Source organism: Apiotrichum porosum (genome assembly GCF_003942205.1).
Source record: "Apiotrichum porosum strain DSM 27194 chromosome Unknown scaffold_9, whole genome shotgun sequence".
In the NCBI taxonomy this organism is placed as follows: domain Eukaryota; kingdom Fungi; phylum Basidiomycota; class Tremellomycetes; order Trichosporonales; family Trichosporonaceae; genus Apiotrichum; species Apiotrichum porosum.
The window spans coordinates 940358-965581 of record NW_021167116.1 but is presented as its reverse complement, the minus strand read 5'-3'; the positions used below and the strand labels follow the sequence as shown (position 1 = coordinate 965581).

Below are 25224 nucleotides of genomic sequence, written 5' to 3'. Positions count from 1 at the left end.
CGTCCCCAGGGGGGAGCGAGAGTAGCGACGGAACGGGCGATAGCCTTGCCACCGAAGCAGGGACAGAAGGGGCCTCTGCCTATAAACGTCGAGGAGACGAGGAGGGAGGGACACCTGTCCGCATAGGGCCCTTCGGTGACAAGTCAGCTGCCAAAAGCATTGCATTGATGACTCACAGAGTGAAGCTCTTTTTGGGGAAGTTTTAACTCGCCGGCGTGATTGTGGAGAGCAAAGTATGCGTCGTTGCCAGAGAATCCCATCGTTGGCAGGCTGGCAAGACTGGCGGCCTCGGACCCGGCAGGTGGTTCCGCGTCCTGGTGGTACCACTCGTTGGCCCCAGGTTCGAAAGAGCAGAAGTCGTCCTCATCCGTCTCGGGGCTGTCCGGCGTGGCAGTGGATCCGCCAGTCTCGGCATCGTCAATACGAGAGGGCCCCTTGCCGCCTTGACTCTCGTGGTCGCCCTCGCTGTCATCGTTGCCAGCGTCGTCATCGTTGCCAGCGTCGTCATCGCCGTCATCGCCGTCATCGTCTTCATCGTCTTCGGCGTCTTCATCGTCTTCGGCGCCATCGTCGGCGCCATCATCGGCGCCATCATCGCCGGCATCGTGACCGGGATCGTCGTGGCCACCACCGCCGCCGCCGCCGGCTTCGGGCACTGGGACACTGTCCGTCTCACCATGGAGAAGTTGATGGTCGTAACAACACTCGTCGCCGGCCCTAAAGCACTCCCATGTGCCTTGAACAAACGATGTTGTCTCGAAGACCATGCGGAAACGGATGAACACCATACGGGCCATGGTGTACATGGCCCGGCGGTTCTTTAACATGGGGTCCGCCGTCACAATTTCTCGCACGCAGCTTGTGGTTGGCCATTCGGTGGGAGGCGACGCCATGATCCAACCGACAATCGCTTCGAGGGCCTGTTTGTTGACACAATAGTCGGCCGTGTAGCGAAAGTCGAAGTGGGAACATGGTATGTCTGTCAGGCAGTCGACGTGGCCCCACTTGTGGCGTGTCTGGGGAAATGGAGCATGCACGTTGCCACCATTATGCTTATGCATAGCGCGAGCAACGAGAAGCTGGTCGGTTAACATATTGTTTCCTGTACGTCCGTACTCACCTCCAGGGCCCCAAAGCGATGAGTGCCAACATCCGAAAGGAGCTGGATGCCTTCGGGGCACATAGCGTTCCACGCATGCGCGTGGTAGCCAAACGCGTTTTTGATGGCGCCCTCGGTGAATGCCACGCGGGTCTCGAGCGAGGTGTGGTCGGACCGCGACCGTGTGCTCTCGTTGCCTTGGTCGCGAGTCAACGTGTCAAGCGCGGCTTGCATGCTCTCGACTGCCCGCTCGAGGTGTGAGATGCGTGCCTCCATATGCGCTCTGGAACGGGACGACATGACTATAGCTTCAGCTGCAAGTCAGCACTCGTGCACTGCCAGTTCATACCCATAACGTACGTTGGTGTGTGTGTGTGAGGTCGTTGACACGGGTGCGGGGTTGTGGTGGTGGGTCTCGGCCAACGCTTTTTGAAGCCGGCACTGCACGGTCACGTTGGTTGATTGGTGTAGGAGGGTGAGTGTGGCCAAAATGTTGGAGTAGGTGAAGCGTGTGAGTTGGTGAAGGTGGTTGGAGGAGCTGAGAAGCTGAAAGGTGTGGAGGATGAACGGAACGGACGGGGCGGGGGTTGGTATGAGGGCGTATCTGCTCGCCCGCATCGTGCCATGGCCACAGACGTCATAACGTCTGTCATCTCGAGGCTGCAGTTAGCTCGACAAGCAGTTAAGCAGTAATCAAAGATGCAGAGAGAGGGCAGAGATGGGGAGGGGTCCCTAGGATCAAGGATCCGGAGACACGAGGAGCCATTCCGAGCCTTCCGCGCAGCAACTGAGCCGGCTCCGCCACCCCCCCAAGCTTTGGCCACAGCCACAGCACGACACGCCACTCATTGCCATTACCATCGTTTGCATGCCGATTCCTAGCTGCTCTCTGTTCTTCAGTATGGCTGTGCATATATTTGATGCGCAGATGCGCAGATGCGAGAGGGCTGTTGCTTCAGTTGTTGTGGCAGTCTTTGACCAGTCGCGCGTCTAACCGCAGTCTTTGACCCGCCAGTTTGCAAGCTGCAAGGTGTCTCTCTTTTCCAGGCTGGCGTGTTTAACGGCCGTTTTGGCGTCTTCCTTCTTCCTTCTTCCTTCTTCTCTTCTTCCTTCTTCCACTACACGTCCACTACATTCATTCCACCATTCCACCATTCCACCATGCCAGACACATCCATCATCTCTGGCTCGACCGCGAGCGTCAAGCCTTCCTCTGGACCATCGCGACGCCCGAAGCAGAACCGCAAGTCTGGTGCCGGTCCTACCTCGTCCACCGCTAGCTCACGGTGAGTTTGGTGTTTCCAACCGCTGATCCTCTGACCTGACAAAATGTCCCCAGTCCGACTCGCGTGTCCAACTCGACGAGCAAAAAGGGCAAAGTGTCGAGTGCCAGTGCCGTACGTGCTTTTTCTCATTCTGCACCAACGGCGCTGAACAACCCCAAGCGTAGCAGCCCCGGCGACGAGCTTGCGCGCCTGCGCGACGAGGTGGCCAACCTGCGCGTCAAGAACGACCGCCTGCGCGACACCAACGATCGCCTGCGCGCCACCAACGACCGCCTCGAGAACGAGAACGCGTCACTGTTCTCGCAATGCAAGGAGGGAGATGCCGCGTACGCCAAGCTCCAGGATGAGCTCGACCGCAAGATGGACATTTCCGAGTTTCGTGGTCGCCAGCGCGACAAGCTGGTGAAGGAAAACATTTCCCAGGAGTACGATATTTCACAGCTTCGCATCGAGAACAACCATCTCAAGTTCAAAGTCGAGCTCGGACTCAGGGGCGTTGAGGACCGTTTCAAGATGGGCGAGGATGCGGTCCAGTCCTCCAATTACTGGTGGGACCGACTGCTCGCTGAACGTCGTGCCCGAGTCAACGCTTTGCAGTCAATCCCGACGCCACTCGTTCCATCAGACGCGAAGGAGCTGCTTGACCTCCAGAACAAGATCAAGCACATGCTCTACAGCAAGAGTATGCTGCGCCAGTCGTTCAGGTCACACGTCTACGTGCCGACAAACAAGGAGTAGTTACAGAGGAGCAAGGAAGCATGAAGGGAGAAGCAAGAAGTTTCAACTACGTCACTTGTATGCATTGGGCACGCACTGTCCTCATGTCGTCTCATTCTTCTCGCCGCCCCTCTCTCCCCCTTTTGAACCAAGTCTGCACCTGGACGACCTCCCTTCTTGTCTTGTTTCTCACTCTCCCTCAACCTTCTCCCGCTCACCACTCACCCATAATGGACGAAAGACAGATCGAGAAGCACATCTGGATCAACAATGCCATGCGCGAACCTGCGCAAGCTGTGAGTAACGCACCAAAAGGACGAAGCCCAAGACTGACAGTAAAGACCATGCCCGTTCCACAGAACTCGCAGGCGTTTGTGGCCTCGCTGGCCAAGCCCCTACGCATCCCGGTTGTTTACGACCGCGACGGCAGCACGATAGACCTCTTTCCACAGCGACTCGCAGGCGTCAGCTCTTTTGGCCCCAGCGCGCCGCTGTCGCAGACCCCCTCCTCCTCTTTCTCGTCGGCACCCACTCCCCACCATGCAGCCACACATGGCACGGACTACTCCCCTCTGTCTTCGCCAACCACACCGTGCCCGGCGGGTGCCGTCCAGGCCGCTGTAACAACAGAGCCGACCTCCATCCTGCGCAAGGGTCCCCGCGACGCCAACTGGCACCAGAAGGAGATCAAATCGTCGAGCCAGAGGTGAGTGGCGGCGAATACAACCTTTGTGACTAGTTTTACTGACAGGGGTTAGCATGGTCCGTGAACTTTCGCCCGACTCGGAGCGCAACAGGGGTGGCGACAACGTCGAAGACTTGAAGCGGCGGATCACAGAACTAGAGCAGGAGCTCGGCGCCGCCAATGGCAAGCTCGGCGCCGCCAATGACAAGCTCCGCGCCGCCAACGACGAGAGCGAGGCGTACCGTCTCCGAGCCTCCCTCAGCGACAAGAAGGTGGGCGACCTAGGTGAAATCGAGCGGGTGCAAAAGGGTCAAATTGAGGGCCTCAGGGCGACACTCGACAGCAGCCTCGCCTGTCAAATCGACCTCGCGAATAGGATCGAGGGCTTACAGAGTCGAATTAAAACCAAGAACGAGCTGCTTGACATCATGGCGACAAAGCATATAAACACTGCGCAGCCTTACCTCGACAGCCTCACTACGGGCCAGCCACAAGATTATCCAGAGGCTGTAGTCGAGAAACTCAAGGAAAGTCTGGAACTGGCGGCACATGTGATTGCGACAACCCCCAAATGATTCTTTGTTATTGTTTGTTCATATGCTACCTCCATGTCTCATACTGGCGTTTGCCTCACCTGTACTTCTCTTCTCTTCCCATGCATAAAGACTATAAACACCGCTTTCACAAAGCAAACCCCCTCGTTGACGTCTCATGTTCACACACCTTCAGGGAGCTTCGCGCCCATCGCCTTCATATACTCGATGACCTCAGGCGGGTACTGCGCAAAGTCCTCGGAAGTCATATCCTTGTGATCTCCGAACGCAAGCTTCGCAGTCTTGCCATTGGGCATAACAACCTCGGAGATGTTGGGGGCGGCCATGGCCTGGTGGACCTTGCCCATGTCGATGCACTCGTGGCGGTTGAAGCACTTTTCATGGGCCCACGTTTTGTTGGTGCCGTTGGTGCTGATATAACCGGCGACCATGGACAGCTTAGTCTCCACAGTTCCATAAAGACCGCGGTCAGGACCAGTCTTGCCAGAACGCAGGGTCTCAATCGCGCTGGGCAGACCGAGCAGCTTGCGGCGAGAAACGGCGGAGCCTGGAACGTCAGTCTGTCAAAGCAATACGCTACTCACGCTCATAGCATTTGCCAAGCAGGTGGTTCGAGATGAAACGCATGTTGATACCTGCTTCGGCACAGTCATTTGCAAGGGCATAAAACAGCTTGGCCGTGCTTGGGGAGAAGGTGGCGTCGCCCAAGCGGATGAGTGAAATGGCCAGGTTCGACCAGAGGGATGATTCGCTGCAGGAGTCAATTCCAGTCTCCCCACTCAAGCCTTGCAAGCTTACAGCTGGGCGATGCCAGTACCAAACGCCTGTTCCGAAGTAAAGAGAAGCGGTGTCGAGACCCAAGGGTAGAGCGCACCAAGGTTGTAGACGTAACCACAAGCGGCAGAGGCTGCCTTGCCATTGGAGAATTGACTGGGGGTCAGCGTATTGACACTCTGCTACCTTACGTGTTGGCTTTGTCTTTATCCCCGATAATGCGCTGAATCATGGGCTCAAGATCTTCGACCATGCCGGTCTCCTTCATGTGCTTGTTCAGGCCACGCCACATGTCGGCGACGAGGAAGGCGTCGTCAATTCCATGCCAAGCCAAGGTACGAGTGACGCGCTCGACAGTGCCCAGGTTGGCGGCAATGCGACCACGCTCGTGGATGGGGATGGTCTTGATGAGCATGTCGCGGTTGTAGTCACCACTAGGAGAGTGTCCCTTCATGGTGCTGGTCGTCAGCGGCGACGCCGTCATGGCAAATACCCACTCGACAATCTGGTCCTTGGCCTGGGCATGGATAGCAGTGAGCTCTTGGGGAGTCTTGTCGATTGGGAACAGGGCCCAGATGGCCTTGTTCATGGTCTTGTCCTTCTGGGAGAAGTGCTCCTGGGTCAGAGGAAGGCGGTCGATAGGGATTGAAGTTCCGCCAGAGGTGTGTGGGATATTGACGTCGGTGAGGTCCAGGCAAGGCTGGACGGCATCAGCCTCCAGGTCACCAGGGGGAGGGGCGCCATTGGGATAGAAACGAGGAAGCTTCGGGGTGATGTCTGCAGGCATGTTGACGGATGATGACAGAGAGTAGTAAAGAGAAGAAGATGTGATGAGGACGAGTTAATATTCGCGGTCGCGTCAACCGACGGGCGCAGGTAGCGGAATCACAATCCACACAGGAAGTCACCTGTTGATCTCCACTTCAGACGTCTCCAAAGCACCCTCAGGATGCTCTGGGATGTGGTCATTTAACAACTGCATGCACTCAGTGGGAATCTGGGTCAACATCTTCAAAAATGAGGCACCAAGGGTGAGGACGCTGGTACGCTGGGGAGCGTTGCCTAAGTGTCATGGGCCTGGTGTGTCCGCTTGTCAGATCTCGGCTACCAAGGCGCGTCAATCGGACGACAGCAAGTCAGCACCACCAAGTCAGGGCTACGGCCTTCTATTGAGTACACGCAGTGCAGATTTACAACAAACCCCCATCTATAACGGTACCTACGCAACCTCCGCCTCGAGCCCCTCGGCCAGCTTCTTGGCCCTGCGCGTCACCTCGCCACGCTCACCCATTACGGTGAGACGAAGACCAACACCGGCGAGGTCCTCGGAGTCGTCCAGAGCAGGGGTACGCGTAAGCTCGTGTCGTCCAAAGGCCCAGTTGAGAACGTGGGTCTCATGGGGGGTGCGCGAGCCACTTCCGGGAGTACCGGGTGTGGCAGGTGTAGCTGGACGCGAGGGGAATCGCACAATGCCCTTTACGCGGTAGATTTCACTTGCGTGGCTGAGCTTTTTAAGCTCTCCCTCGAGCTCGTCGCGGGTAACCGGTGTAACGTCGCCAGAGGCAGCGGTCTCGGTCTCGGTGGGACAGCTAGCGCAAGCCTCGCCCTCGGCATGGTCGTGCTTCTTGCCTGGCTTGCGGCCGCCGCGCCACACGCTCTTGGTCTCCACTTCGTCCATGTGTGCACCCTGTCCGCCGAGGGCCTCCCAGCTGGAAGCCTCCTCAGATCCCTTGAGGAAAAGCTTCGAGTCGAGACCAAACACCAGCTCTGGACGGAGAGGGGCGTTGGGTCCGACCTTGACGTGAGGGGTGCCGTCATTGAGCTCAAAGAGGCGGTCCAGGAGCAAGTCCATGTCACGCTCAGACACGAGCTCATACTTGCTCAGTAGCATGAGGTCGGTGTACTGTGCCTGGAGCTTGGCGGTGGGGGAGGTGTCCTCGTAGCCGCGGAAGTTGACGCAGTCGATAACAGTGACGACACCGTCGAGCTTGAAGCCCTTGGGCTCGAGTTCGCGGATCTGGAGTGCGAGCGTGGCTGGGAACGCTGAGCCACTGCAGAGTTAGCTGCTATGTCATGAGCCGCTCAACTCACCTCGACTCGATCAAGATGCGGTCGGGCTGGTACTTGTCCTTGATCTCGATAAGGGCATTCTCCACGAGACCAACCATGGTGCAGCAGAGGCAGCCGTTGAGGATCTCGCTCACACCGGTAATGTTGCTCTGCTGAGCCAGCAGCGAGTCGACCTCGACGTCACCATACTCGTTCTTCACGAGGACGACCTGGAATGTCAGATGGGACAGCTACATGGGGCTCACCTTGTAGTCCTTGGGGAGCTGGCCCAGGAGGCCGAGAATCGTGGACGTCTTGCCCTGAGGGTCAGTTGAAGTCGAGTGGGATTAGCTTACGGCGCCAAGGAAGCCTGTCACGCAGGTAACCTGTGGTGTTAGCTTGTGCTCTCGAGTTATCCAACCATCTCATCTCACCGGAACCTGGGGAGCCATGGTGTGGGCTAGATGAGTGTCGTTTTTTGTCGTTGTTGGTGAATGTCGACGCGCTTTTCCGACCAGCCTAAGTACAGTGCTGTGTCGTCTGTACCGTATGAACTGTAGTCAGCAGATGTTTTGATCCCAAAAGGTCGACAGTATAAAGTCAAAAAGTGTTCTGCCCCACGACGCGGCCTAGCTCTCTCGTCACTGTGTCCAAAATCCCGGCCCCGCATCCGATCGCCGCCGGCCGACGGAGACCCTGCGGCTTCTAACCGCCGACTTTATCAATCACCCAACTCTCTCCCAACCACACCCCACCTCTACACCATGCCTCAGATCCAGCTCGTGGCCGACCTGCCCGGCCACTCGGCGGCCGCATGGTGCGTCGCCTTCAACCCGTCCCGCCCACTCCTCGCATCGTGTAGCACGGACAAGACTGTGCGTCTGTTTAGCTACACCCTCCCGTCCGACTCGACGTTGTCGGACCCGTTCCCTGCTGCCGACGCTGCGACACCCAAGCTCCAGCTCGTCCAGTCCATCCCGACAGAGCACAAGCGCACTGTTCGCTCCGTTGCGTGGGCTCCCGGAGGTCGCACCCTCGCCACAGCTTCTTTCGACTCGACCGTTGGCGTTTGGGAGGAAGTGGAAGCGGGCGAGATGGGCGACGAGGGCGTGAGCGGTGCTGCTGGAGGGGAGATGGAATGGGAGTGTGTCACCACGCTCGAGGGACATGAGAACGAGTGCAAGAGCGTTGGTTTCAGTGCCGACGGTGGCCTGCTGGCGTCGTGCTCGCGCGACAGGTCTGTCTGGGTCTGGGAGGGTGAGTCAAGCCAACGAAGCTAGGAGCCTTGCTAACGCTCTCGCCAGTCCAACCAGATGCCGACTTTGAGTGCATCGCCGTCATGATGGACCACGGCGCCGACGTCAAGAATATCGCATGGCACCCCAAAGAGGAGGTAGGTAGCCCCACTATTCCCTCTGGACTAACACTTTTAGATCCTTGCCTCCGCTTCGTACGACGCGCACATCAACGTCATGTTCGACGACCCAGACGGCGACTGGGGTCTCTTCCAGCGTCTCACCCCCACCCTCCCCGCTGCCGACCTGCACATCCCTCATTCTTCTGTGGCACTTGTTGCCGCCATGGGCGACTCTCCCGCTGAAGCGGCCGCGAATGCCATCGATGTCCCTCCCCTCGTCGAGGCCGAGACCGTCTGGTCCCTCGCCTGGTCCCCCTGTGGCCGCTTCCTCGCTTCGGGTGGCGACCGCGGTGGTATCCGCCTGTGGGTGCGCATGGGCTCCAACCCAGACTCGGAGCTGCACGAGGTGATCCACACCAGCGCGCACAGGGGAGCGTGCTATGCGTTGAGCTGGGGACCCGGTGGCGCCGCGGATGGCGCCGGCCTTTTGGCATCCGCTGGTGCCGACGGCCGTGTGATTGTCTGGCAGGTCAAGGCTCTCACGGGCGACGGAGACGTCCCTGGTGCGACCATTGAGCCAGTGGCGGCTATGCGCGACGCTCACGGCGTTGCCGACGTCAACTCTATTGCTTGGAACGTGAGGGAGGACGGCAAGGGTGCTGGCTTGCTGTCAAGCGCAGGTGACGACGGCAGTGTCAAGGTGTGGAGGGTCGTCAAGGATTAGATTGGGTAGAGTAGGTGTGCATAATGCAGATACAGGTCGTTGGGATGTAAGGTGTGCAAGATGGCGATACAATCAAACCCATGTGCACGCAGTCCATTATTGTACAGGAAACCGGTTCTTTACAAGTCCTCCCGAGTCTCGAGTTTCAGCTGTCCGGGCGCGAGACGAGTCGCGTACTCGGCCAAAGTGACAAATTCAATAGACTTGATGCGCTTACAGGCGAGTTCATACACGTCCTGGCATTCTTGGATTTGTTTGGGGTCGAGGGTCTGCTTCTTCCGCTCGTGGGCCGTTTCGAGAATGCTGAGCGTGGCGGAGACGAGAGCGGCTTGGTTAGGAACGGGCCCACCTTGTTCCACCACTTGAAATCGACCTTTTCAAAGTCCACAAAGACGACGTCTCGGCGGCCAGTGGCAACAGTGTGCAGAACAAACTTGACAAGCCATTTTCGCAGCTCCTCAACGTTCTGATCAAATGCCCAATCGGGCTGCCCTCTTGGCTTCGGGCCGCAGTTGCTGAAGACGAAGACAATTTCCGCGACCGTTACAGGAATAACGTCGTTATCATCCCACAGAGCCTTGTCAAAATGATAGGCCAGTTGGACGTATGTGATGTTGAGAACAAGCTTTGATGTGGCCCTTGGAATGAAAGTTGTGGGCAGCAATCTGAGGAGTCCACCCGAAGGAAACTCATGTTTGTGCAACAGGACGCGGACGTTCATGTTGCAAAACACGACCAGGGTAGGAGCTGTGAAAGCAAGGCAATGATGACTGAAATCACCACGCTGAGAGGGGTGCAGGCGAACGTGTGTCAAGCGGCTGAACTTTCCAGGGTGGTCAGGAATGGGACGGCCCAAGGCCTCGGACGCAGCGAGTGGGCTGTACACGTCCAGTACCTTGGTCGTCACCAGCGTGGAAAACATGCGGTCACGGAGGTCATCCTCTTGCCGGTTGAGGGCTTCAGCTCCATGATGCCATCGATACATGTGGTCGCAGAGTGCAGGGACACTACCGTAGGGAGAGGCGAGGCAACTGATGCGCAGCCAGTTGAAGTCCTCGCGCACATCGAGGCGGGTCGTGGTGATCTGGTCTATGCGAGCGCAGATGGAGCGAGAAGTTTGGCGCCACTTGAAAAGGTCGTGCCATTCTGTGTATGAGAGGATGCTGTCCAGGATATGGGGGAACGCATCGACGTCGATTGTCTTGATGGGAGGGTCATTGCCGGCGCTGGAGGGTGCAGTTGCAGTCGACATTGTCGGAAGCAGAATCGCCACACACTGAGAGCCGGACAACCTTTCTACCAACGACTATAAGGCTCGCCAAACCTGAGACAAGAAGTGTGTGAATGACAGAAGAAATGAAGGATGTGGCGTGGGACTTAGTCTGTTATGCCGCTTGCTGCGGATCCTTCACCTCTCTCCGCCTTTATTTCCGAGTGGCACTATTTGATGCGGCGCTGACAACCATCGTCCATTACCACCGCTCATCAAGAGGGACATGCCTACTGCTGTGTCCAAAAGGTCCAGAAGGTCTCAGAGGCAAAAGGGAACACCTACGCAGTGCTCTGCTTCTCCGCCAGGGAGTTGAACCCTGCTCTACCGCGATGCGTCGTCGTCCAGAGGACCTTGACTCTCTCGTATGAGAGGCGGTTATACTAACCGATATACTAGCGAAGAGACGTTGTAGACTGTTTGAGAGATGGCGAGCAGAGCTGTTGGACGTCTGAGGATGCCCTCCTCGTGCTGAGGCAGCGATTTTATACTGGGATGGTCAGTGGCAAGTGAATAGCGGTAATGTGGGACCCATGTCCATGTCCCGCTCCCTTGGCGCTTCCTCGCCACATTGCCAGCAGAATCCCGAGTAGACATGCAGGTCTCAAGGCCATTGAAAGAATGAGAGTCTCGTAGGCCCTCATGTAGTACCCATTTGAGCACGTAGATAGGACACGAACGACTCTGTAGGTCCAAAAACAATGATATCATTGGAGACATAGCTCAGCTGGGAGAGCGAGCGACTGAAGTACAGTCACCATGACTCAAATCTTGAGATCATCGCTAGGTCGGGTGTTCGATCCACTCTGGCTCCATTAGAACAACAGCTGTTGAGGCTGAGAACGTTCCTTTTGCTTGTTGGAAAGGTGGAGAGACGGGGAAGGTGTGGGAGGAGAATTTTGGCCATCAACGGGGAAATCTAGTGTTTACACATCGATGTTACGCGCGTTGTATGCATGTGCCACATTGGGATTCTTAAACGGACCCTGCGTTTCCCTTAAAGGGGGACTCAGTACTGTAAGTAGTTGACTTGGGGAGATTTGAGACTGGGAGGAAGCGCGAGCGCAAAGGAGAATGAAGTGAACAAATGTCCCAGGTGGCGCATGAGCCGCATGAGGGTCATAAACCTCGTGTACCACCTGTTCCATTCCCCAGCCAATGGCTGTGCCACACAAGAGTGATCTCATCCATACACAGTGCGCTATTCACAGTACCGCTACCTCACTGATACAACCTATCTTCAGTTTCCCACTCCAGCTCTCCTGGTTCCAGGCGTTCAGCGTATTCGTCCATGGTGATGAAATCGATGGAATCGATGGCGAGGCGAACGCGTTGAAAAAGGTCTCTGTTGGCAGCGGTGGGGTCCCAAATAGATTCTACCGTGTTGGCTATCTTGTGAAGTTCGTTTGTTAGAGCCGTCTTGTGTGGGAACGGGTCGGATGGGTTGCGAGTCATGTCGTCAAACATCCAGTCGTACTCGACATCGGCGAGGTCAACAATGGTGACGTGACTGGTAGGTTGAAACTTGAAGACGGTGAAGACGACATGCAAGACCCATTCCCGTCGGTCAATGCCATCTATTGGCCAGTTCCAGCTTTCGTGTTCAGAATCGTCCAAATGGATGCAGTTGGTGAAGATCAACACAAGCTCAGGGAGCTCGCTTGGAATAATGTTGGCGTCGTCGAAGGGGTCGTCATCCAATTCAACAGTTTCAAGGATGTCCCCGAGTACGTTGATGACCAACTTGCGCGTGCCGCAATCAATCTGGTCCATGGGCAGTACTTTTGCCATGAAGCGGTTCTCCCGTTCGTCTTCGTCAAACCAGGCGCGGTATGCAATCTTTCCAAAGACCACAACTGTTGAAGCTTTGAGGCCGAGTTCTGGCTCTAGGTAGGTCCATGTTTCTTCGTCATGATAGGAGATACTCTGGAGGTAGTCGAACGGTGTTGGACTGTAATCATTTTCGGACTTGGGTTCCATACATTCAAGGAAGGAGCGAGGACAGTGGATCTCGAGCAACCTGGTCTTGGACAGTGCGGTGAACGCCCGATGGCGGGAGGCTTCACGGCCAGGCTGGGCAACGTGCCAGTTGGAGAGGCAGTCTTGGAGCACCGGAATGCGACCATAAGGCGAGATGAAGCGAGGTTCATACCCCTCCTCTTCTATATCCAAGACGACATGGTAGCACATCCGAGTATCGACGGCGGTGCACAACGAACGGCAGGTCTGTCGGAGGGCCATGAGCGTGTTCCAGTCGGACGCGGCAATGATGCCATCGATGATGTGAGGGAAGTACTTGAAGTCGATCGTAACCGTTATTTTGCGAGTGCGGCGACCTTCGTTGCGAGTCTTCTTGAGGGCCAACTGGCGTGTACGGGACCTGGTGGTAGGAGGCATGTTGTTTGGAAAAGCGCTGAGCTCCAGGAAGAGGTGTCACGCCTTCCCGTGACGTTGGGCCGTCACTGCGGATGCGGGACCAGGCCGAGGTTCGATTTGTTGTTGTGGTGGATGCGACGGAGAAATATATCTTTGGGGTGAGAAGAAGAGTGTAAACGAGGAAGAATGGTGGCCGGGCGCACACGTCATGTCGTGTGTACCGCACGGGGGCACTTTGTTGCTGATCGCCGCTGTATCGCTGATCGCTGATCTAAGTGGCACGAACAACTCCACCAGGTCACCAGCTCAACAGCTTATGCGGGCTCGCCATTGCGAGTGATGAGACCAGAATCCATCCAACGTCATTTGTGGGTATGCTAGGGAGCTTGACGTATGTGCATACAGCGGTGCTACAGATTAGCCTCCTTCTCGGCCTCGGCATTCAACTTCTTCCACATGGCAATGCGCCTGTCGTGACCTTCCATGAAGGAGCGCACCCATTCGCGGCGGAACTTTGGCAGCTGTCGGCCACCCTCTTCTCCGGCGAACGCACGCAGAGTCTCAAAGTAGTCTTCAAAGTCGGGGTGAATGACGCTGAATTTAGGGCTGTCACCCCGCTCCTTGACGCGTTGTTCCTCCCACGCAAGTTGCTCCTCGACAGGAGGCAGCTTGGCACGCCCTGAGAGGATGCGTGCGGCAAGGACTGCCTGCCACTCAAAGATTTTAAAGGTCAGACCAGCGCCAACGGCGCCAATGAATAGTAGTGTCGGGTCGTGGCGCCAGACAACGTGCTGGTACAGGTCGAGGACGCGGTTGTTGCGAATCGGGACGCTGGGCAGGAACGGCAACGACCAGCTGTAGCCGGTGCCGAAGATAAGGTGGTCAACATTGTCAATCTTGCTGCCGTCGGTGAGGTAGACTGTGCGGTCCTGCACACGGGAGATGGACGGGTGGTTTTCGATGCCTGGATGCTTGAACGCATGGTCGCCAAAGTATGGGTTGAAATTGTGGCCAACGGTGATGGCGTGCACAGGCGTTTGCGCCGACTTGACGAGATCCACTGCAATGTCGGCAGACGATACTGAGGCTCCGACGACGACGACGCGCTTGGCATCGTCAGTAAAAAGTACACATATGGGTCAACCCACCTTGCCCTCGTATAGGTGCCGCCCTCGAAAGTGTTTGCTGTGGATGACGCTCCCCGGTTGACTCTTCTCAAACGCCTCGAGCCCCTCAATCTTGGGGACATAGGGGACCCAGAAGTGTCCACTGGCGACAACGACGGCGTCAAACCACTCAACCCACCAGTAGTCACTCTGGCTGCCTATGCGACGCAACGTGACCTTCCATTCGTCGCCCACCTTCTCCACGTTCTCGACCGAGGTGTTGTAATTCACAAGGTCCTCGTAGCCATTGCGCTCGATGAGGTCCGTGACGTACTGCCGGACGGCCTTCCAAGGACGGAACGGGGTATCGGGGCCGTGGTGCGCGACAGACCAGTCGCTGGGCTCGGTGGGGAACGGCTCCTCGCTAAACTCCATTGTGCTAGCGTCGACATTGGTCTCGAGATACGGGTAGACTGAGGACTCGTCAAAGCGGGGAACGTCGCTCCTTGGGGTCGAGGCAGGGAGTGTTGTGGGCACCGGCAGAGGAGGGTCGGCAGTACGTGCTGCGAGCGCGTCAAAGTTGGACAGTGTTGGAGGTCGCGTGGTGTCACCAATCCTACCCTGCGTTCAGCGTTTGCTTCCTACACTGACAATGACCCACCAGCAGCCACCAGGGCCTTCTCGCCGTTCAAAGACGCGGATGAGGTCGAACGCCTGCTCTCGCACAAGGGAATCGATGGCAATGGCGCCAGCGGGCCCGGCACCGATGACGGCTACGCGCTTGATGGGGTGGACGAGCATGGCAAGGTGTATGGTTGAAAGAGCAACAGACGTTGATTTGACTTAACCGATCACATTGACCCGACCGGTGCAGCTGACCGGCAATCAACAAACGGGACCGAATGTGTGGATGTCCCTGAAATATGACGACTTCGACGGCAGAGAAGGTGTCATCAAGCACACCTTTGCAGTAGGCCGGGTGTCATTGGGCTAGCTGGAGGTCTACTGAGCCTGGGGCGAAAAAGCTCGTGCTCGAGCAGCAAACGTATAAACGTAAGACCACCGAGGTCAGTTGAAAGGGAGTGTGTGGTAAAGACGGAGCCCGAAATATCCGCAGGAATCGGTGAACGACGTGATCTTGGGGATAATCCCCGCCCGTCCAAGAGTCCTGGCAGACGGGCACCTGCAGCACGATCCAGGCCATGCAGGCCACACTTCCAGTCGAGACTCTGACTTAATTTCATCTCTCACATGTCTACTGATCGTAATGGGAGGCTATGCCAAACGGCGGCGGGGTATCGCGCACATATACTGCTTCTGGGGGGTAGACGAGCCACTAGTGGCGCGTCGACCAGCTTTTGGAACTCTTAGTAGAAACCAGTGGGCTGGCTCATCATGCCAGTAGGTTGTCCCATCATCATGGAGCCGTTTGCGGGACCGCCGATCATGAGGCGACCGCCGAGGCCGACCAGGCCTGTGTTGGTGTCCTCCTCGGGCTCGGACGCCTTCTGCTTGGCCTGCAGCTCCTTGAGCTGCTTCTCGAGCGAAGACACCTTCTCGGCCTGGAGGCGCTTGGCGGTGAGGGTGTAGGGCATGACAAAGTCGCCGAGGCCGTACTTCCACGAAAGCTCCTCAACAAAGTCGGGGCGGATCAAGTCGTACTGTGCAGACGTCAGCCTCCTGTATAGACAGTGGATGGGGCAGTTGTACTTACACAGACAAAGAGGGAAGCCGCGAAGGCATCCTTGTTGCCAATCTGGACGAAGTAGCTGGCGAGGCCCTCGGCGACCTCAATCGACTGGGAGGCAGCGGCGCTGAATGGGTAAGCCAGTGTAGAAGAACATGGAAGAGGCTTGGACAGGAGATTGTATTCCCTCTCCCCTCTCCTCGTAGAAACTCACGTTTGCAGGGCGTCAGACCAAAGCCTGTCAGACTTGCTCAGGTCCAGGGACTCCTCCCACTTCGAGTTGAGGCGGTACAGGAGGGCAGCGATACGACGGAACTCCAAAAGATCGTGCTTCTCGAGACGGCGAGCAAGCTCAATGGCGTCGTACGCGTCATACTCCTGCAGGCTAGCGCGAAGGGTAACGTGGTCCTCCTGGGCATGTCAGAACAGTTACAGCATGAAATACGCACCTCTTCGATCAGCAGGGCGTTGTAGGCCTCGTTGACAACCTTGAGGTTGAGCTTCTGCGTGCCCTAGTACATGGTCAGTATCGGGTAAGGGTCCCAGTGGGTGAATTACGCACGATAAGGTAGGTCTTGGCCAGCGGGAGGTTGTCCTCGTTCTCGAGGATCTTAATGACACGACCGTGGTCCAGACGAGGAGCAAGAGTGGCGAGCAGGTCGGGAAGAAGGAGAGGCTGGCGAGCGAGGTAGAAGGAAACAGCCTTGTAGGCAATCTCCATGTTCGAGACCTTGGCGCAGATGCGCTTGAACTCGTCGTGCTGCCAGTCACCGATGCGCTCCATCATGCTGTAAACTGTCAGCGCGGCCACAATGAACCAGTCGAGGGTGGACGGAGGGGGTGGAGGTGGAGGGTCCCGGAATCAAATTCCCAGGAACCAATATCCAGGAACAGGAAATGTGGGGACCCCATCACGGAATCAAATTTCCGGCACGCTTCCACCTCATTACTCGACATCATTGTTGTCCAGCATCCTCCTCGTTCCAGCCGTGTCGTCCAGCATCCTCCTCGTTCCAGTCGCCAAGACTCTCGAGAAATCGTCCGGCCCAGGTACTCACCTCAAGCTGGCATTGTCAGGCTCATCGAACACGATGTAGAGGAAGACAAGCTCGGGCCAAAGCGCGGCGGCCTCCGTCGCGCGAATAATCTTCGGGAGGCTAAGGTTGCGTCAGTTTGGTCCTCTGGTGCACCAGATGCGTCTCTCTCACTTGATTCTTGCCCAGAACAACTTCAAGTGCTCCAGGAGCTTCTCCGGGCGGTACTTGGTGTACAGGATGGCGAGTTCAGTGAAGATGCCCATGTGTGCACTGTGGAGGGTCAGCAAATGCGGATGGAAAACGCCGATCGGTTCTCGTACTTACCGCTCGAGACCAAGACCACCCTCGAGGAGAGAGATAGCCTCGTCAAAGTATCCATTCCTCTCGTACAAGTTCAGAAGACCAGGAAGCTCCTCGGCGTGAACAATGAGATTCAAACCCGCAATCTGCGCCAGACGGAACTCCTTCTTGTCCACACAGGCGGCGTGCACCTGGGTCCACACCTGGGTGTTGCCGGCCTTGCGGGCGGCGTCGACGGCGGCCTGGTTCTCGCCGAGGTAGATGAGGGTGGTGGCCAGACGGGCCCAGTTGGAGATGGCCGAGAAGAGGAGCTTGGCGGCCTGGTAGAGCTCGTCCTCGAAACACTTCTCGCCGACCTTGAGGACGTCGGCGACGTTGGTCATGGAGAGGAACTCCTCCATGTCGTGGAGACGGTCCGTCTTGGCGTAGGCGTAAGCGAGCTCGGTGTCGATCTCGGGCTCGCGCGCAGTCTTGCGGGCCATCTGGAGGTAGCGGACGAGGTCGTCGTGCTTGCCGGCGCGGTTGGCAATCTCGATAACCTCGCGGAAGTTGGACGGGTCCTCGGCCTTGATGTACGAGTCAATGGCGTCCTTGATGCGGAGACCGTCAAGCTGGGCCTTTCCAAGACGCGACCAGACGGCGGGCTCGTTGATCTTGTTGGCGTAAGCGAAACCGCGGTCGATCGAGACCATGTGCTCGACGAGAACGTTCATGGCCTCGGCGTGCATGTCGTGCTTCTGGTAAATGGTGAACGCCTCCTCGTAGAGACCAGACTCGATGGCGACCTTGGCAATAGTCTCGACGTCGTAGCCCTCGAGCTTGTTGATGTAACCCATAACCTTGCCCTTGTCGTTGCGGATGGCAGTGAGGAACATGAGGCTCTGGAGCGACTTGTTGTCGCTGAACGGCGAGGGCTCGAGGATAATCTTCTCGAGCAGCTCGATGAGAGGGCCGTGGAGCTCCATGTGCATGAAGGCCTTGACAGTGACCGAAACGTCATCAGGGTCGGTGCATTCGGGAATGGCAGTGGCAATGACCTGGTCGATGAGGGAACGGCGGTGGATGCTCTCGGGGTTGAGGACCTGGGTCCAGAGGTCAACGTCACGACGCTTGACGAGGTAGCGGGCCTGGTGCTTGTACATCTGGTTGTCGTTGGTGACCGAGATGAGCTCCTCGTCACAGAAGCCCTTGGCGTAGGCAATGTACGCGAGGTACGGGTCGCGCTTCTCGCAGTACTTGCCGACAATGGCGGGGTCGTAGAGGTTGTTCTCCTTGAGGAACGCCTCGGGGTTGTTGTTCGAGTCGATCGAAATCTTGGCAATGGCATTGTAGACGGCGTGGTCGGTCGAGCCCTGCTCAACCTTCTGCTGGAGCCAGGGGAGGATCAGCTTGAGGCGGTTGCGCTTCTCAACCTCCTCGACGAGCTCCTCAATGGGGAAAGCGCCGGTAACCGAGAGCAGGAGGTTCTTGATGGTCGCCTCGTCGCAGTCAACATCGAGGAGACCGCCAATGACCTGAGGGGTACGAGCCGAGTTGACGCGCTGGACGTAAATCTCGATAAAGTTGGTGAGGCCGTTCTGGTAGAGGTAGAGCACGAGGTCGTGAACAAAGTCGAAGCGGTCGCAAACGATGATGAGCGGGAGCTGGTCCGCAAGCTTGGCCTCCTTGAGGAAGTTCTTGACCTTTTCGGGGTTGTAAAAGTTGCTCTCGCGACAGATGCGCTCGACCTCGCGGATCTGGCCAGTACGGGTGGCAGCCTGGATGTACTTGAAGTGAACCTCGGGGTCCTCGGAGAGGTTGACAATCGAGCCGAGGTAGTAGTAGAGACCCTCGGACGACTTGAACTGCTCAAAGAGCTCAATGAGCTTGACGGGGCCCAGGAGGTCCGAGTACTTGGTGGCGATCTGGATGACGATCGGGAGGTTCTGGCGCATGTTGCTCTTGAGCATCTCGCGCATCGACTCGAACGACTGCTCGACGGTGAGGCGGCCAAAGTAGTTGACGAGCCAGTCCGAGTTGAACAGGTTGGTGTGGACAACGACACGCTTAATGTCGTTAATGTCCTCGTAGTGCTCAAGGGCACGCTGAACAAGACCGGCCTTCTCGGCGAGGTTGGCGATACGGGGACGGTCGTAGTGGGTGAACATTTCGTTGCCGAGAATGGCGTCTGCGACCTGAGGCGCGTTGACGAGGTTCATCTCGAGGAGACGAGTCTGGAGAGCACCCTGCTCGGGCTTGTTGTCCTTGAGGGCGTCAAGGAGGAACGAGGTGCACTGCTGGATCATGTTCTGAGCCATGAAGATGTCGACGACACGGTCAAGGTCGACCATGGGGCCAGACTCGTCGTTGACGAGCTGGGTAGCAAACTCGGCACCCTTGTCCGGGTTGATGCGGACGAGGTGCTGGAGGAGGTTGGCATAGTCGGGGGTGTAGCCGACCTTCTTCGAGTAGAGGACAATCTTGTCAAACTGGCCGAGCTCGGCAAAGCAGGCAACGACCTTGTTGGGAACGTTGGCGCGGAGGTAGACAGAGAGGGCGAGGTTCATGTCGACAGTGCGAACCATGTCACCGAGCTCCTCGGAGCACTCGAGCTTGTTCTCCTTGAGCCACTTCTCGAGGAGCTGCTTCTTGCCCTGCTGGATAACGGGGCGAGCGAGCTCGAGCGACTCGTACTTGTTGAGCTCGCCCTTCTCGAGGAGGATACCAAAGTACTGGAGAATGGGCGAGAGGGTGCCGGGGACGTTGGGGAGCTTCTTGAACGTCTCAATGGTCTGCGGGGTGCGGAGGATGCCGCGGGGCGAGTTGGCGGCAATCTTGGCGGCCTCACCGTACTGGCCGGCCTGGAGGTAGCGCTGGTACTGCTCCATGATCATGTTGTCGGCACCGGGGAGACCGGCGCGAGTCGCGAGCTTGATGGCAAGCTCGGGGTTGTTGAGCGACTGCTGAATGTAGGGGACAATGGTGTCCTCGTCGACGCTGACCGACAGGACCTGGCCCTTGCGGTTGACACCAATGATACCGTTGAGCTGCTCGTAAGGGGCAGTGGTGAAGATGGTCTCGCCCGAGATACGGTTCATGTAGATGCACTGGCCAGTCTCGACCTCGTAGAGGTGGATAAAGCCAAACTTGGTGACGAGGTAGATGATGCCGTGCTTGGCAGACACCTGCATCGCGACGGGGAAGTCGTTGGTGGCCTCGGGAGGGAAGAAGACGTCGACGGCCTTCTTGGCGAAGGGAGTGTTGGGAGCCTGGTGACCAATCTCAACAATGTGGAGCTTGGCGCCGGTACCAGTGCGAACGGCAAAGGCAAAGAGCTTGGTGGGGTTGGCAGCACCGTCGACGTTGACGGTGGTGAACGCCGCGGCGTGACCCTCGATAGGCTGCGAGACACCGCGCTCAACCGAGTAGAGCTGCATCGAGCCCTTGATCTTGAAGGCGTTCGAGCCCGGCTGTCCAGCGGCGGGGTTGGACGAGATACCGACAAGCACGAGCCACTGGCCATCGGGCGAGATGCGGTAGTTGATAATCTGGTTGCCAGCAAGCGAAGCGTGGCGGTCAAAGACCTTCTGGGGAGCAGCCTGGCCCTCCATGACCTTCCAGTGGTAGACAGTGTGCTCAGTGACCATGCCGAGAGTGGTGTCGTTAATCCACGCCCAGAAGGTCACGTCCTCGTTCATGACGTGCGAGCCAAGCTTGGACTTGGTCGCAAGGTTGAAGACCTGGAGCTGGCGGCCGGCCTTGAGAGCCATGATCTTCTCCTTGGGGTGCATGATCGCCGAGTCGGCAGTGACTGCAATGGTCAGCTCAAGTAGACTTGGATGGGTAGCAGCTCACTTGGCCGCCTCATAATGTTGTTGGCATCGGCAAGGTCGACAATCACGACCTGGTTCGTGTCGTTGACGGTCTCACGACTGTAGAGGTGAGCCCAATGCAGTCAGTTTCAAGGAGTAGCACGTACACGCAGATGAAGTGGTCCGACTCAAGAGTCAGCGACTGGAAGGAGATGGACTGGGGCTGAATGCCCAGCGCTGTAAGCTGCAAGATGTCAGTAGGGGCTCCTCCGATCGGATCTGAGCGACAACGCCCACCTGGACATGCTCAGTGAACTGCGGGGGAAAGAGTCAGCATACAAGCAACCACAGTAATGCCAAAACAGCCAGTCTACGTACGACGATAGGCTTGTCAGCCATGTTGACGAGCTCGGCAGGTGCTCAGGCGACAAGGATAGAGGTTGGAGAGGGGAGGGTGGTTGCCGACGTGGAATGGAGAGCCTGGTGAGGCACTCGGTGTGGGTGCACGAGCGGGTGTCGCTCCCGTTCAGAAGGTGTAGGTGATGTGCTTTTTAGGCGCCCGCCAAAGTCGACAGCGGGGAGAGGGAGGAGGTATATGGGGGGAGGAGGAGGGGATGGGGATGGGGATATGAGCAAGAGATCCAGTTGGACGTGTGCGATTGAGTGTGCGCGCGAGGGTGTGTGCCAGCGCCAGCGTCACCGCTCTCGCGGTGCATTCAGGGACCATCGCTGCTGTACCGCTGTGCCCTCTCGCTGGCTCGTCGAGGCTTCGAACCTCGAGGGGGGCTTAAATAAAGACGTTGCCACGGGAGTTCCACGTGGCGGAAATACAGACCATGTGCCAGAAGTGGCGATCTCGAGCCTGATATCGGCGTCATAGTACGGATTTGTTGACGCAGAAGGGACACCCCTTCTCTCCCCGACGTTTGGCGTGTGCACGGTCCCTCTGTCTCTACTGACGACGCTAAGAGCGAACAAGCTCTCGGACCACCCACACGGACCCCTCATGTGCGCTCCCCATGTGCAGCAATATGCAGCGGCGGGTGACGCAGCTTTCATATGCATAACACACACATACACACAACGCAGAGTACGCAGACAGTCTCGTCTTGCACCTCCTCTCACTCCTTCCCCGCATTCACATCTCGTCCACGTCTCCTGACACTGGAGGACACGGGACACCTCACACCCCCCGCAGTCCCGCATCCCCCACACCCCTGGTCTTCCACTTCCACTTTTCCGTTCTCTCTCAACTCCCATCTCTTCAGCGTCACTTCACCCACTCCCTCTATCCGTGTCTTGCGTTCTCCCTAGCGGCTGGCACACACATTTGAACGCACGCACTGGGCATCCCCCACCTCCCCAGCACAACAACAATGTACGTCCACCCACAAACCTGGCCGCGTCCACCGCGACACGGCGCGACGCGTTTCCGTAACTTAATGTCGCCGCCATGTATTAACACGCCAGGGGCGGCAAGCAATATCAGCCATACCATGGCAGCGACTCGCCACCAGCACCCTCCACCAGCGCGTCGCCAGGCCGCCGAGGCCCATTCAAAAAGGCCAAGCAGCCCGGCTTTGTCGTGCCCATCATCTCGGTGACGGAGGCGCCTGTCGACGAGTCCGAGGACGGCCTCGTGAGCAGCCCCGACTCTCCTTTCCCAGACCCCATGAGCGAGAAGACCGAGCAACTGCAGGACCAGTACCAGCACCAGCACCAGAACCACCAACCACCACAGCCCGCGCAGTCGCCACAGACTCAGCAAGTGCACCAGGCGCAGAAGCGCGAGCAGGTGCTGCGCAAGTACGAGCAGCACAAGCCGCGGCCAGCGACAATCGTCATTGACGAACGCCCGTCCCAGGACATCCTCCGGCAGTCGCAGGACGGCCGCAAGTCGCAGGACGGTCGCAAGTCGCTGCACGAGGACCGCCTGCGCCAGGCGCGCCAGCAGCTCAACAAGGCCCAGGGCGTGCTCGACGACAACATTGAGAGCATCGACGATGGACCCGGGACGCCGCGCCGCAAGCCCGGACGTGTCGGTGTGAGGCGTTCTGGTGAGCTTTTCGAAGTTTGTAGTACAAGCTGACCGCAGAATCGATCGCAGAGGGCTCGGCCAACTTCAAGCACCAGACCAAGCACCAGAACGTCCAGAATGCGCTTGACGCCAAGCGCCGCGATCGTCGCCGCGTCGTGACTGTAAGTGTGCTCGCTCGATGCCAGCCAGGCGACTGACCGGCCCAGCTCTTTGTCATTGTCGGTGCTGGCGTGGTCATTTTTGCCGCCGTCCTCGTCGCCGTGGTTGTCGTCGTGATCAAGAAGCAGAACTCGTCGAGTTCTAGCTAAACGGTCTCTGCCCCGCTTTTTCTTTTTACTTTCTTGTCCGTCTTGTTCCTGCGGGGAGTCTGTCAGTTCTCCCCCATTAGCCATATAGTCAGTCGTCTCTCCTCTCCGCGAGTCGCGTGTGTAACCTCTACCCATTCTTCTACTCTACTCTTCTCCTATATTCACACCCCTTTTGTCCCTGGGTATAACGATGCATGGTACTGTAACACCTGTCTAGTTGAGCTCCACGAGGCGGAGGACGCCGACCGACTCGACGTGTGCGGTCTGCGGGAAGAGATCAAAGCCACGCAGGCTCTCGAGCTCGTAGCGCCACTTGCCCTCTCCGCGCTTCTCCGACTCGGTGATAAACCATCCAATGTCGCGCGCCTGGGTGTGGACGTTGCACGAGACGTACACGGCCGTGAGGGGCTTGAAGGCGAGGAGCTGCTCGAGGAAGGGCGTGTCACAGCCCTTACGAGGGGGGTCGATGACGACACACGAGTGGTCGCCGGCAAAGCCCTGCTCGGGGAGACCGCCAAAGATCTGCTCGGCCTTGCCGCACAGCCAGGTGGTCTTGTCCTGGAGACCGTTCATGGCGGCATTCTTCTTGGCGGCAGTGATAGAGTCGGCCGTGATTTCCACACCAGCGACGCGCTCGAACTCGGTCGACAGGGTGATGCCAAACAGACCCGAACCGCAGTACGTGTCGACGAGGTGGGTGGGGCGCTTGGCAGTCGAGCCGGGAGGGAAGATGGCCTCCTTGACGTACTCGGTGAGGGGAATGAGGATCGAGTTGTTGTTTTGGAAGAACGAACCGGCAGCAAACGAGAAGAGGAACGAGCCGACGCGCTCGTAAACCAGCTCCTTGTGGTTGGTGATGGCAACATGGGCGACCTCGGTCGACGACGCAGGGTCGTATGGGCTCTCAGCGGTAGGGATGGGCTCGGGGGCAGGCAGCGAGTCGCGTAGCAAAACGGTAGCGCCGCGCTTAAACGACCAAATCGTCTCCTTGATCCTCTGGCGCTCGTCAATGAGCTTTGCGTTCAACACTGGTGTGGCGATGGGGCACTCCTCAATGTCGAGCACTCCTGGCTTGCCCTTGCGGTCGAAACCGATACGGCACGACCACTCGCGCACGTCGTTGGCGTCCTCCTCGTTCTGATCCGGGCGCTGAGCCCACTTGGGAGGGGCGTCAAAGTGCGGCGTAATCTTGGTACGGTAGCCCCACTGCTTCGGGCTGCCGATGGTAGGGAGAATACCGGGCACCTTGCCACCTTGCAGCCCCGAGAAGCGCTGGTACGCCAGGTCGACGGTGCGAGCCTTGTGCAGCAGCTGCTTGGCGTAGGGAACCGACTGGAGCTGGCAGCCGCCGCTGCGTAAAGCGTTAGCCATATAATTTGACAGGTTTCCAATCATCAAGTGATACGCACCACTCGCCAAAGTACTTGCAGCCAGCCTCGGGGTTGACGCGGCGGTCGCCCTCGCCACCACGCAGGTCGTCGCAGTACTCGACAATCTCGACCATGTCGGCCATCGAGCAGAGACGGTCATGCTTGAACACCTTGGCGCGGATCTTGTCTCCCGGGTGCGCAAAGGGAACCACAATCGCCCACTTCTTGCCGTCCTTCTCGTACATGGAGAGGCTCTCACCTGTAACTGTCAGCTCTGAAATGCGATCGGCTTGGCGCTTACCGGAAACAGTCATCACACCGGCAGTGAGCTCAATCACCGACATGAGCTCGAGGTCTGCGGGCGCGTCCCACTCGCTGCTGTCGCCCTTGGCGATGATCTCGTCCACATACTCCTTGCCGAGAAAGTCGACCACGTCACGGTACAGCACGTCGCCGGATGAGTAGGGGTCGGGGAGGATGTGGCGGTTACGCTTCCTCTTGCCCTTTCCCTGCTGAAAGTTCTTGCCCTTGTTCTGAGCGGGCTTGGACGAGGACGGGGCGGCGGCAGTGGACGCAGCGGCAGGAGCAGCGGCATCGACGGCAGCTGGAGCGGCCGCGGGCGACTCGGCGCGGACGCGCTTGGGAGGCGGGGAGCGCGAGGGAGAGTCCGCAACGACGGACATTGTACGGAACAGG

The 25224-nt window shown here is 57.9% G+C and overlaps 12 protein-coding genes and 2 non-coding genes across 14 annotated transcripts; 5 read left to right on the top strand and 9 right to left on the bottom strand.

Annotated features, from left to right (window-relative positions):
• Window positions 1-79: 79 nt before the first annotated feature.
• On the bottom strand, window positions 80-1375 carry EHS24_009617 (uncharacterized protein; the record flags this gene model as incomplete). Its single annotated transcript, XM_028624888.1, has 3 exons — window positions 80-130; window positions 177-920; window positions 1121-1375. The coding sequence occupies 3 exons, from the start codon at window positions 1373-1375 to the stop codon at window positions 80-82; spliced, it is 1050 nt and encodes a 349-aa protein (XP_028475056.1).
• Window positions 1376-2260: 885 nt separating this feature from the next.
• EHS24_009616 (uncharacterized protein) lies at window positions 2261-3123 on the top strand (the record flags this gene model as incomplete). Its single annotated transcript, XM_028624887.1, has 3 exons — window positions 2261-2385; window positions 2439-2496; window positions 2545-3123. The coding sequence occupies 3 exons, from the start codon at window positions 2261-2263 to the stop codon at window positions 3121-3123; spliced, it is 762 nt and encodes a 253-aa protein (XP_028475055.1).
• Window positions 3124-3332: 209 nt separating this feature from the next.
• On the top strand, window positions 3333-4362 carry EHS24_009615 (uncharacterized protein; the record flags this gene model as incomplete). Its single annotated transcript, XM_028624886.1, has 3 exons — window positions 3333-3398; window positions 3444-3808; window positions 3861-4362. The coding sequence occupies 3 exons, from the start codon at window positions 3333-3335 to the stop codon at window positions 4360-4362; spliced, it is 933 nt and encodes a 310-aa protein (XP_028475054.1).
• A 140-nt stretch (window positions 4363-4502) lies between these two features.
• Window positions 4503-5902, bottom strand: EHS24_009614 (uncharacterized protein; the record flags this gene model as incomplete). The annotated part of the gene is made up of 6 exons (XM_028624885.1): window positions 4503-4888; window positions 4926-5092; window positions 5140-5165; window positions 5216-5252; window positions 5307-5573; window positions 5613-5902. The coding sequence occupies 6 exons, from the start codon at window positions 5900-5902 to the stop codon at window positions 4503-4505; spliced, it is 1173 nt and encodes a 390-aa protein (XP_028475053.1).
• Window positions 5903-6019: 117 nt separating this feature from the next.
• Window positions 6020-7616, bottom strand: EHS24_009613 (uncharacterized protein; the record flags this gene model as incomplete). Its single annotated transcript, XM_028624884.1, has 6 exons — window positions 6020-6155; window positions 6339-7166; window positions 7207-7394; window positions 7431-7484; window positions 7521-7550; window positions 7599-7616. The coding sequence occupies 6 exons, from the start codon at window positions 7614-7616 to the stop codon at window positions 6020-6022; spliced, it is 1254 nt and encodes a 417-aa protein (XP_028475052.1).
• Window positions 7617-7928: 312 nt separating this feature from the next.
• CIA1 (Cytosolic iron-sulfur protein assembly protein) lies at window positions 7929-9245 on the top strand (the record flags this gene model as incomplete). Its single annotated transcript, XM_028624883.1, has 3 exons — window positions 7929-8421; window positions 8469-8557; window positions 8598-9245. 3 exons carry the CDS (start codon window positions 7929-7931, stop codon window positions 9243-9245), a joined length of 1230 nt encoding a protein of 409 aa, XP_028475051.1.
• A 119-nt stretch (window positions 9246-9364) lies between these two features.
• Window positions 9365-10497, bottom strand: EHS24_009611 (uncharacterized protein; the record flags this gene model as incomplete). The annotated part of the gene is made up of 2 exons (XM_028624882.1): window positions 9365-9526; window positions 9595-10497. The coding sequence occupies 2 exons, from the start codon at window positions 10495-10497 to the stop codon at window positions 9365-9367; spliced, it is 1065 nt and encodes a 354-aa protein (XP_028475050.1).
• A 315-nt stretch (window positions 10498-10812) lies between these two features.
• Window positions 10813-10920, bottom strand: EHS24_009610. Its single transcript has one exon. It is a non-coding gene; the product is annotated as a tRNA-Glu (tRNA).
• A 307-nt stretch (window positions 10921-11227) lies between these two features.
• EHS24_009609 lies at window positions 11228-11330 on the top strand. The gene has a single exon. It is a non-coding gene; the product is annotated as a tRNA-Phe (tRNA).
• A 406-nt stretch (window positions 11331-11736) lies between these two features.
• EHS24_009608 (uncharacterized protein) lies at window positions 11737-12912 on the bottom strand (the record flags this gene model as incomplete). The annotated part of the gene is made up of 1 exon (XM_028624881.1): window positions 11737-12912. The coding sequence occupies one exon, from the start codon at window positions 12910-12912 to the stop codon at window positions 11737-11739; it is 1176 nt and encodes a 391-aa protein (XP_028475049.1).
• A 389-nt stretch (window positions 12913-13301) lies between these two features.
• Window positions 13302-14798, bottom strand: EHS24_009607 (uncharacterized protein; the record flags this gene model as incomplete). The annotated part of the gene is made up of 3 exons (XM_028624880.1): window positions 13302-13997; window positions 14040-14613; window positions 14659-14798. The coding sequence occupies 3 exons, from the start codon at window positions 14796-14798 to the stop codon at window positions 13302-13304; spliced, it is 1410 nt and encodes a 469-aa protein (XP_028475048.1).
• A 566-nt stretch (window positions 14799-15364) lies between these two features.
• On the bottom strand, window positions 15365-21211 carry EHS24_009606 (uncharacterized protein; the record flags this gene model as incomplete). The annotated part of the gene is made up of 12 exons (XM_028624879.1): window positions 15365-15658; window positions 15712-15811; window positions 15899-16095; window positions 16134-16196; window positions 16247-16472; window positions 16743-16841; window positions 16893-16991; window positions 17046-20811; window positions 20856-20932; window positions 20980-21056; window positions 21110-21127; window positions 21191-21211. 12 exons carry the CDS (start codon window positions 21209-21211, stop codon window positions 15365-15367), a joined length of 5037 nt encoding a protein of 1678 aa, XP_028475047.1.
• A 437-nt stretch (window positions 21212-21648) lies between these two features.
• Window positions 21649-23158, top strand: EHS24_009605 (uncharacterized protein; the record flags this gene model as incomplete). The annotated part of the gene is made up of 4 exons (XM_028624878.1): window positions 21649-21659; window positions 22283-22869; window positions 22908-23011; window positions 23057-23158. 4 exons carry the CDS (start codon window positions 21649-21651, stop codon window positions 23156-23158), a joined length of 804 nt encoding a protein of 267 aa, XP_028475046.1.
• A 213-nt stretch (window positions 23159-23371) lies between these two features.
• Window positions 23372-25211, bottom strand: TRM2 (tRNA(m5U54)methyltransferase; the record flags this gene model as incomplete). Its single annotated transcript, XM_028624877.1, has 3 exons — window positions 23372-24509; window positions 24568-24787; window positions 24830-25211. 3 exons carry the CDS (start codon window positions 25209-25211, stop codon window positions 23372-23374), a joined length of 1740 nt encoding a protein of 579 aa, XP_028475045.1.
• Window positions 25212-25224: the final 13 nt, after the last annotated feature.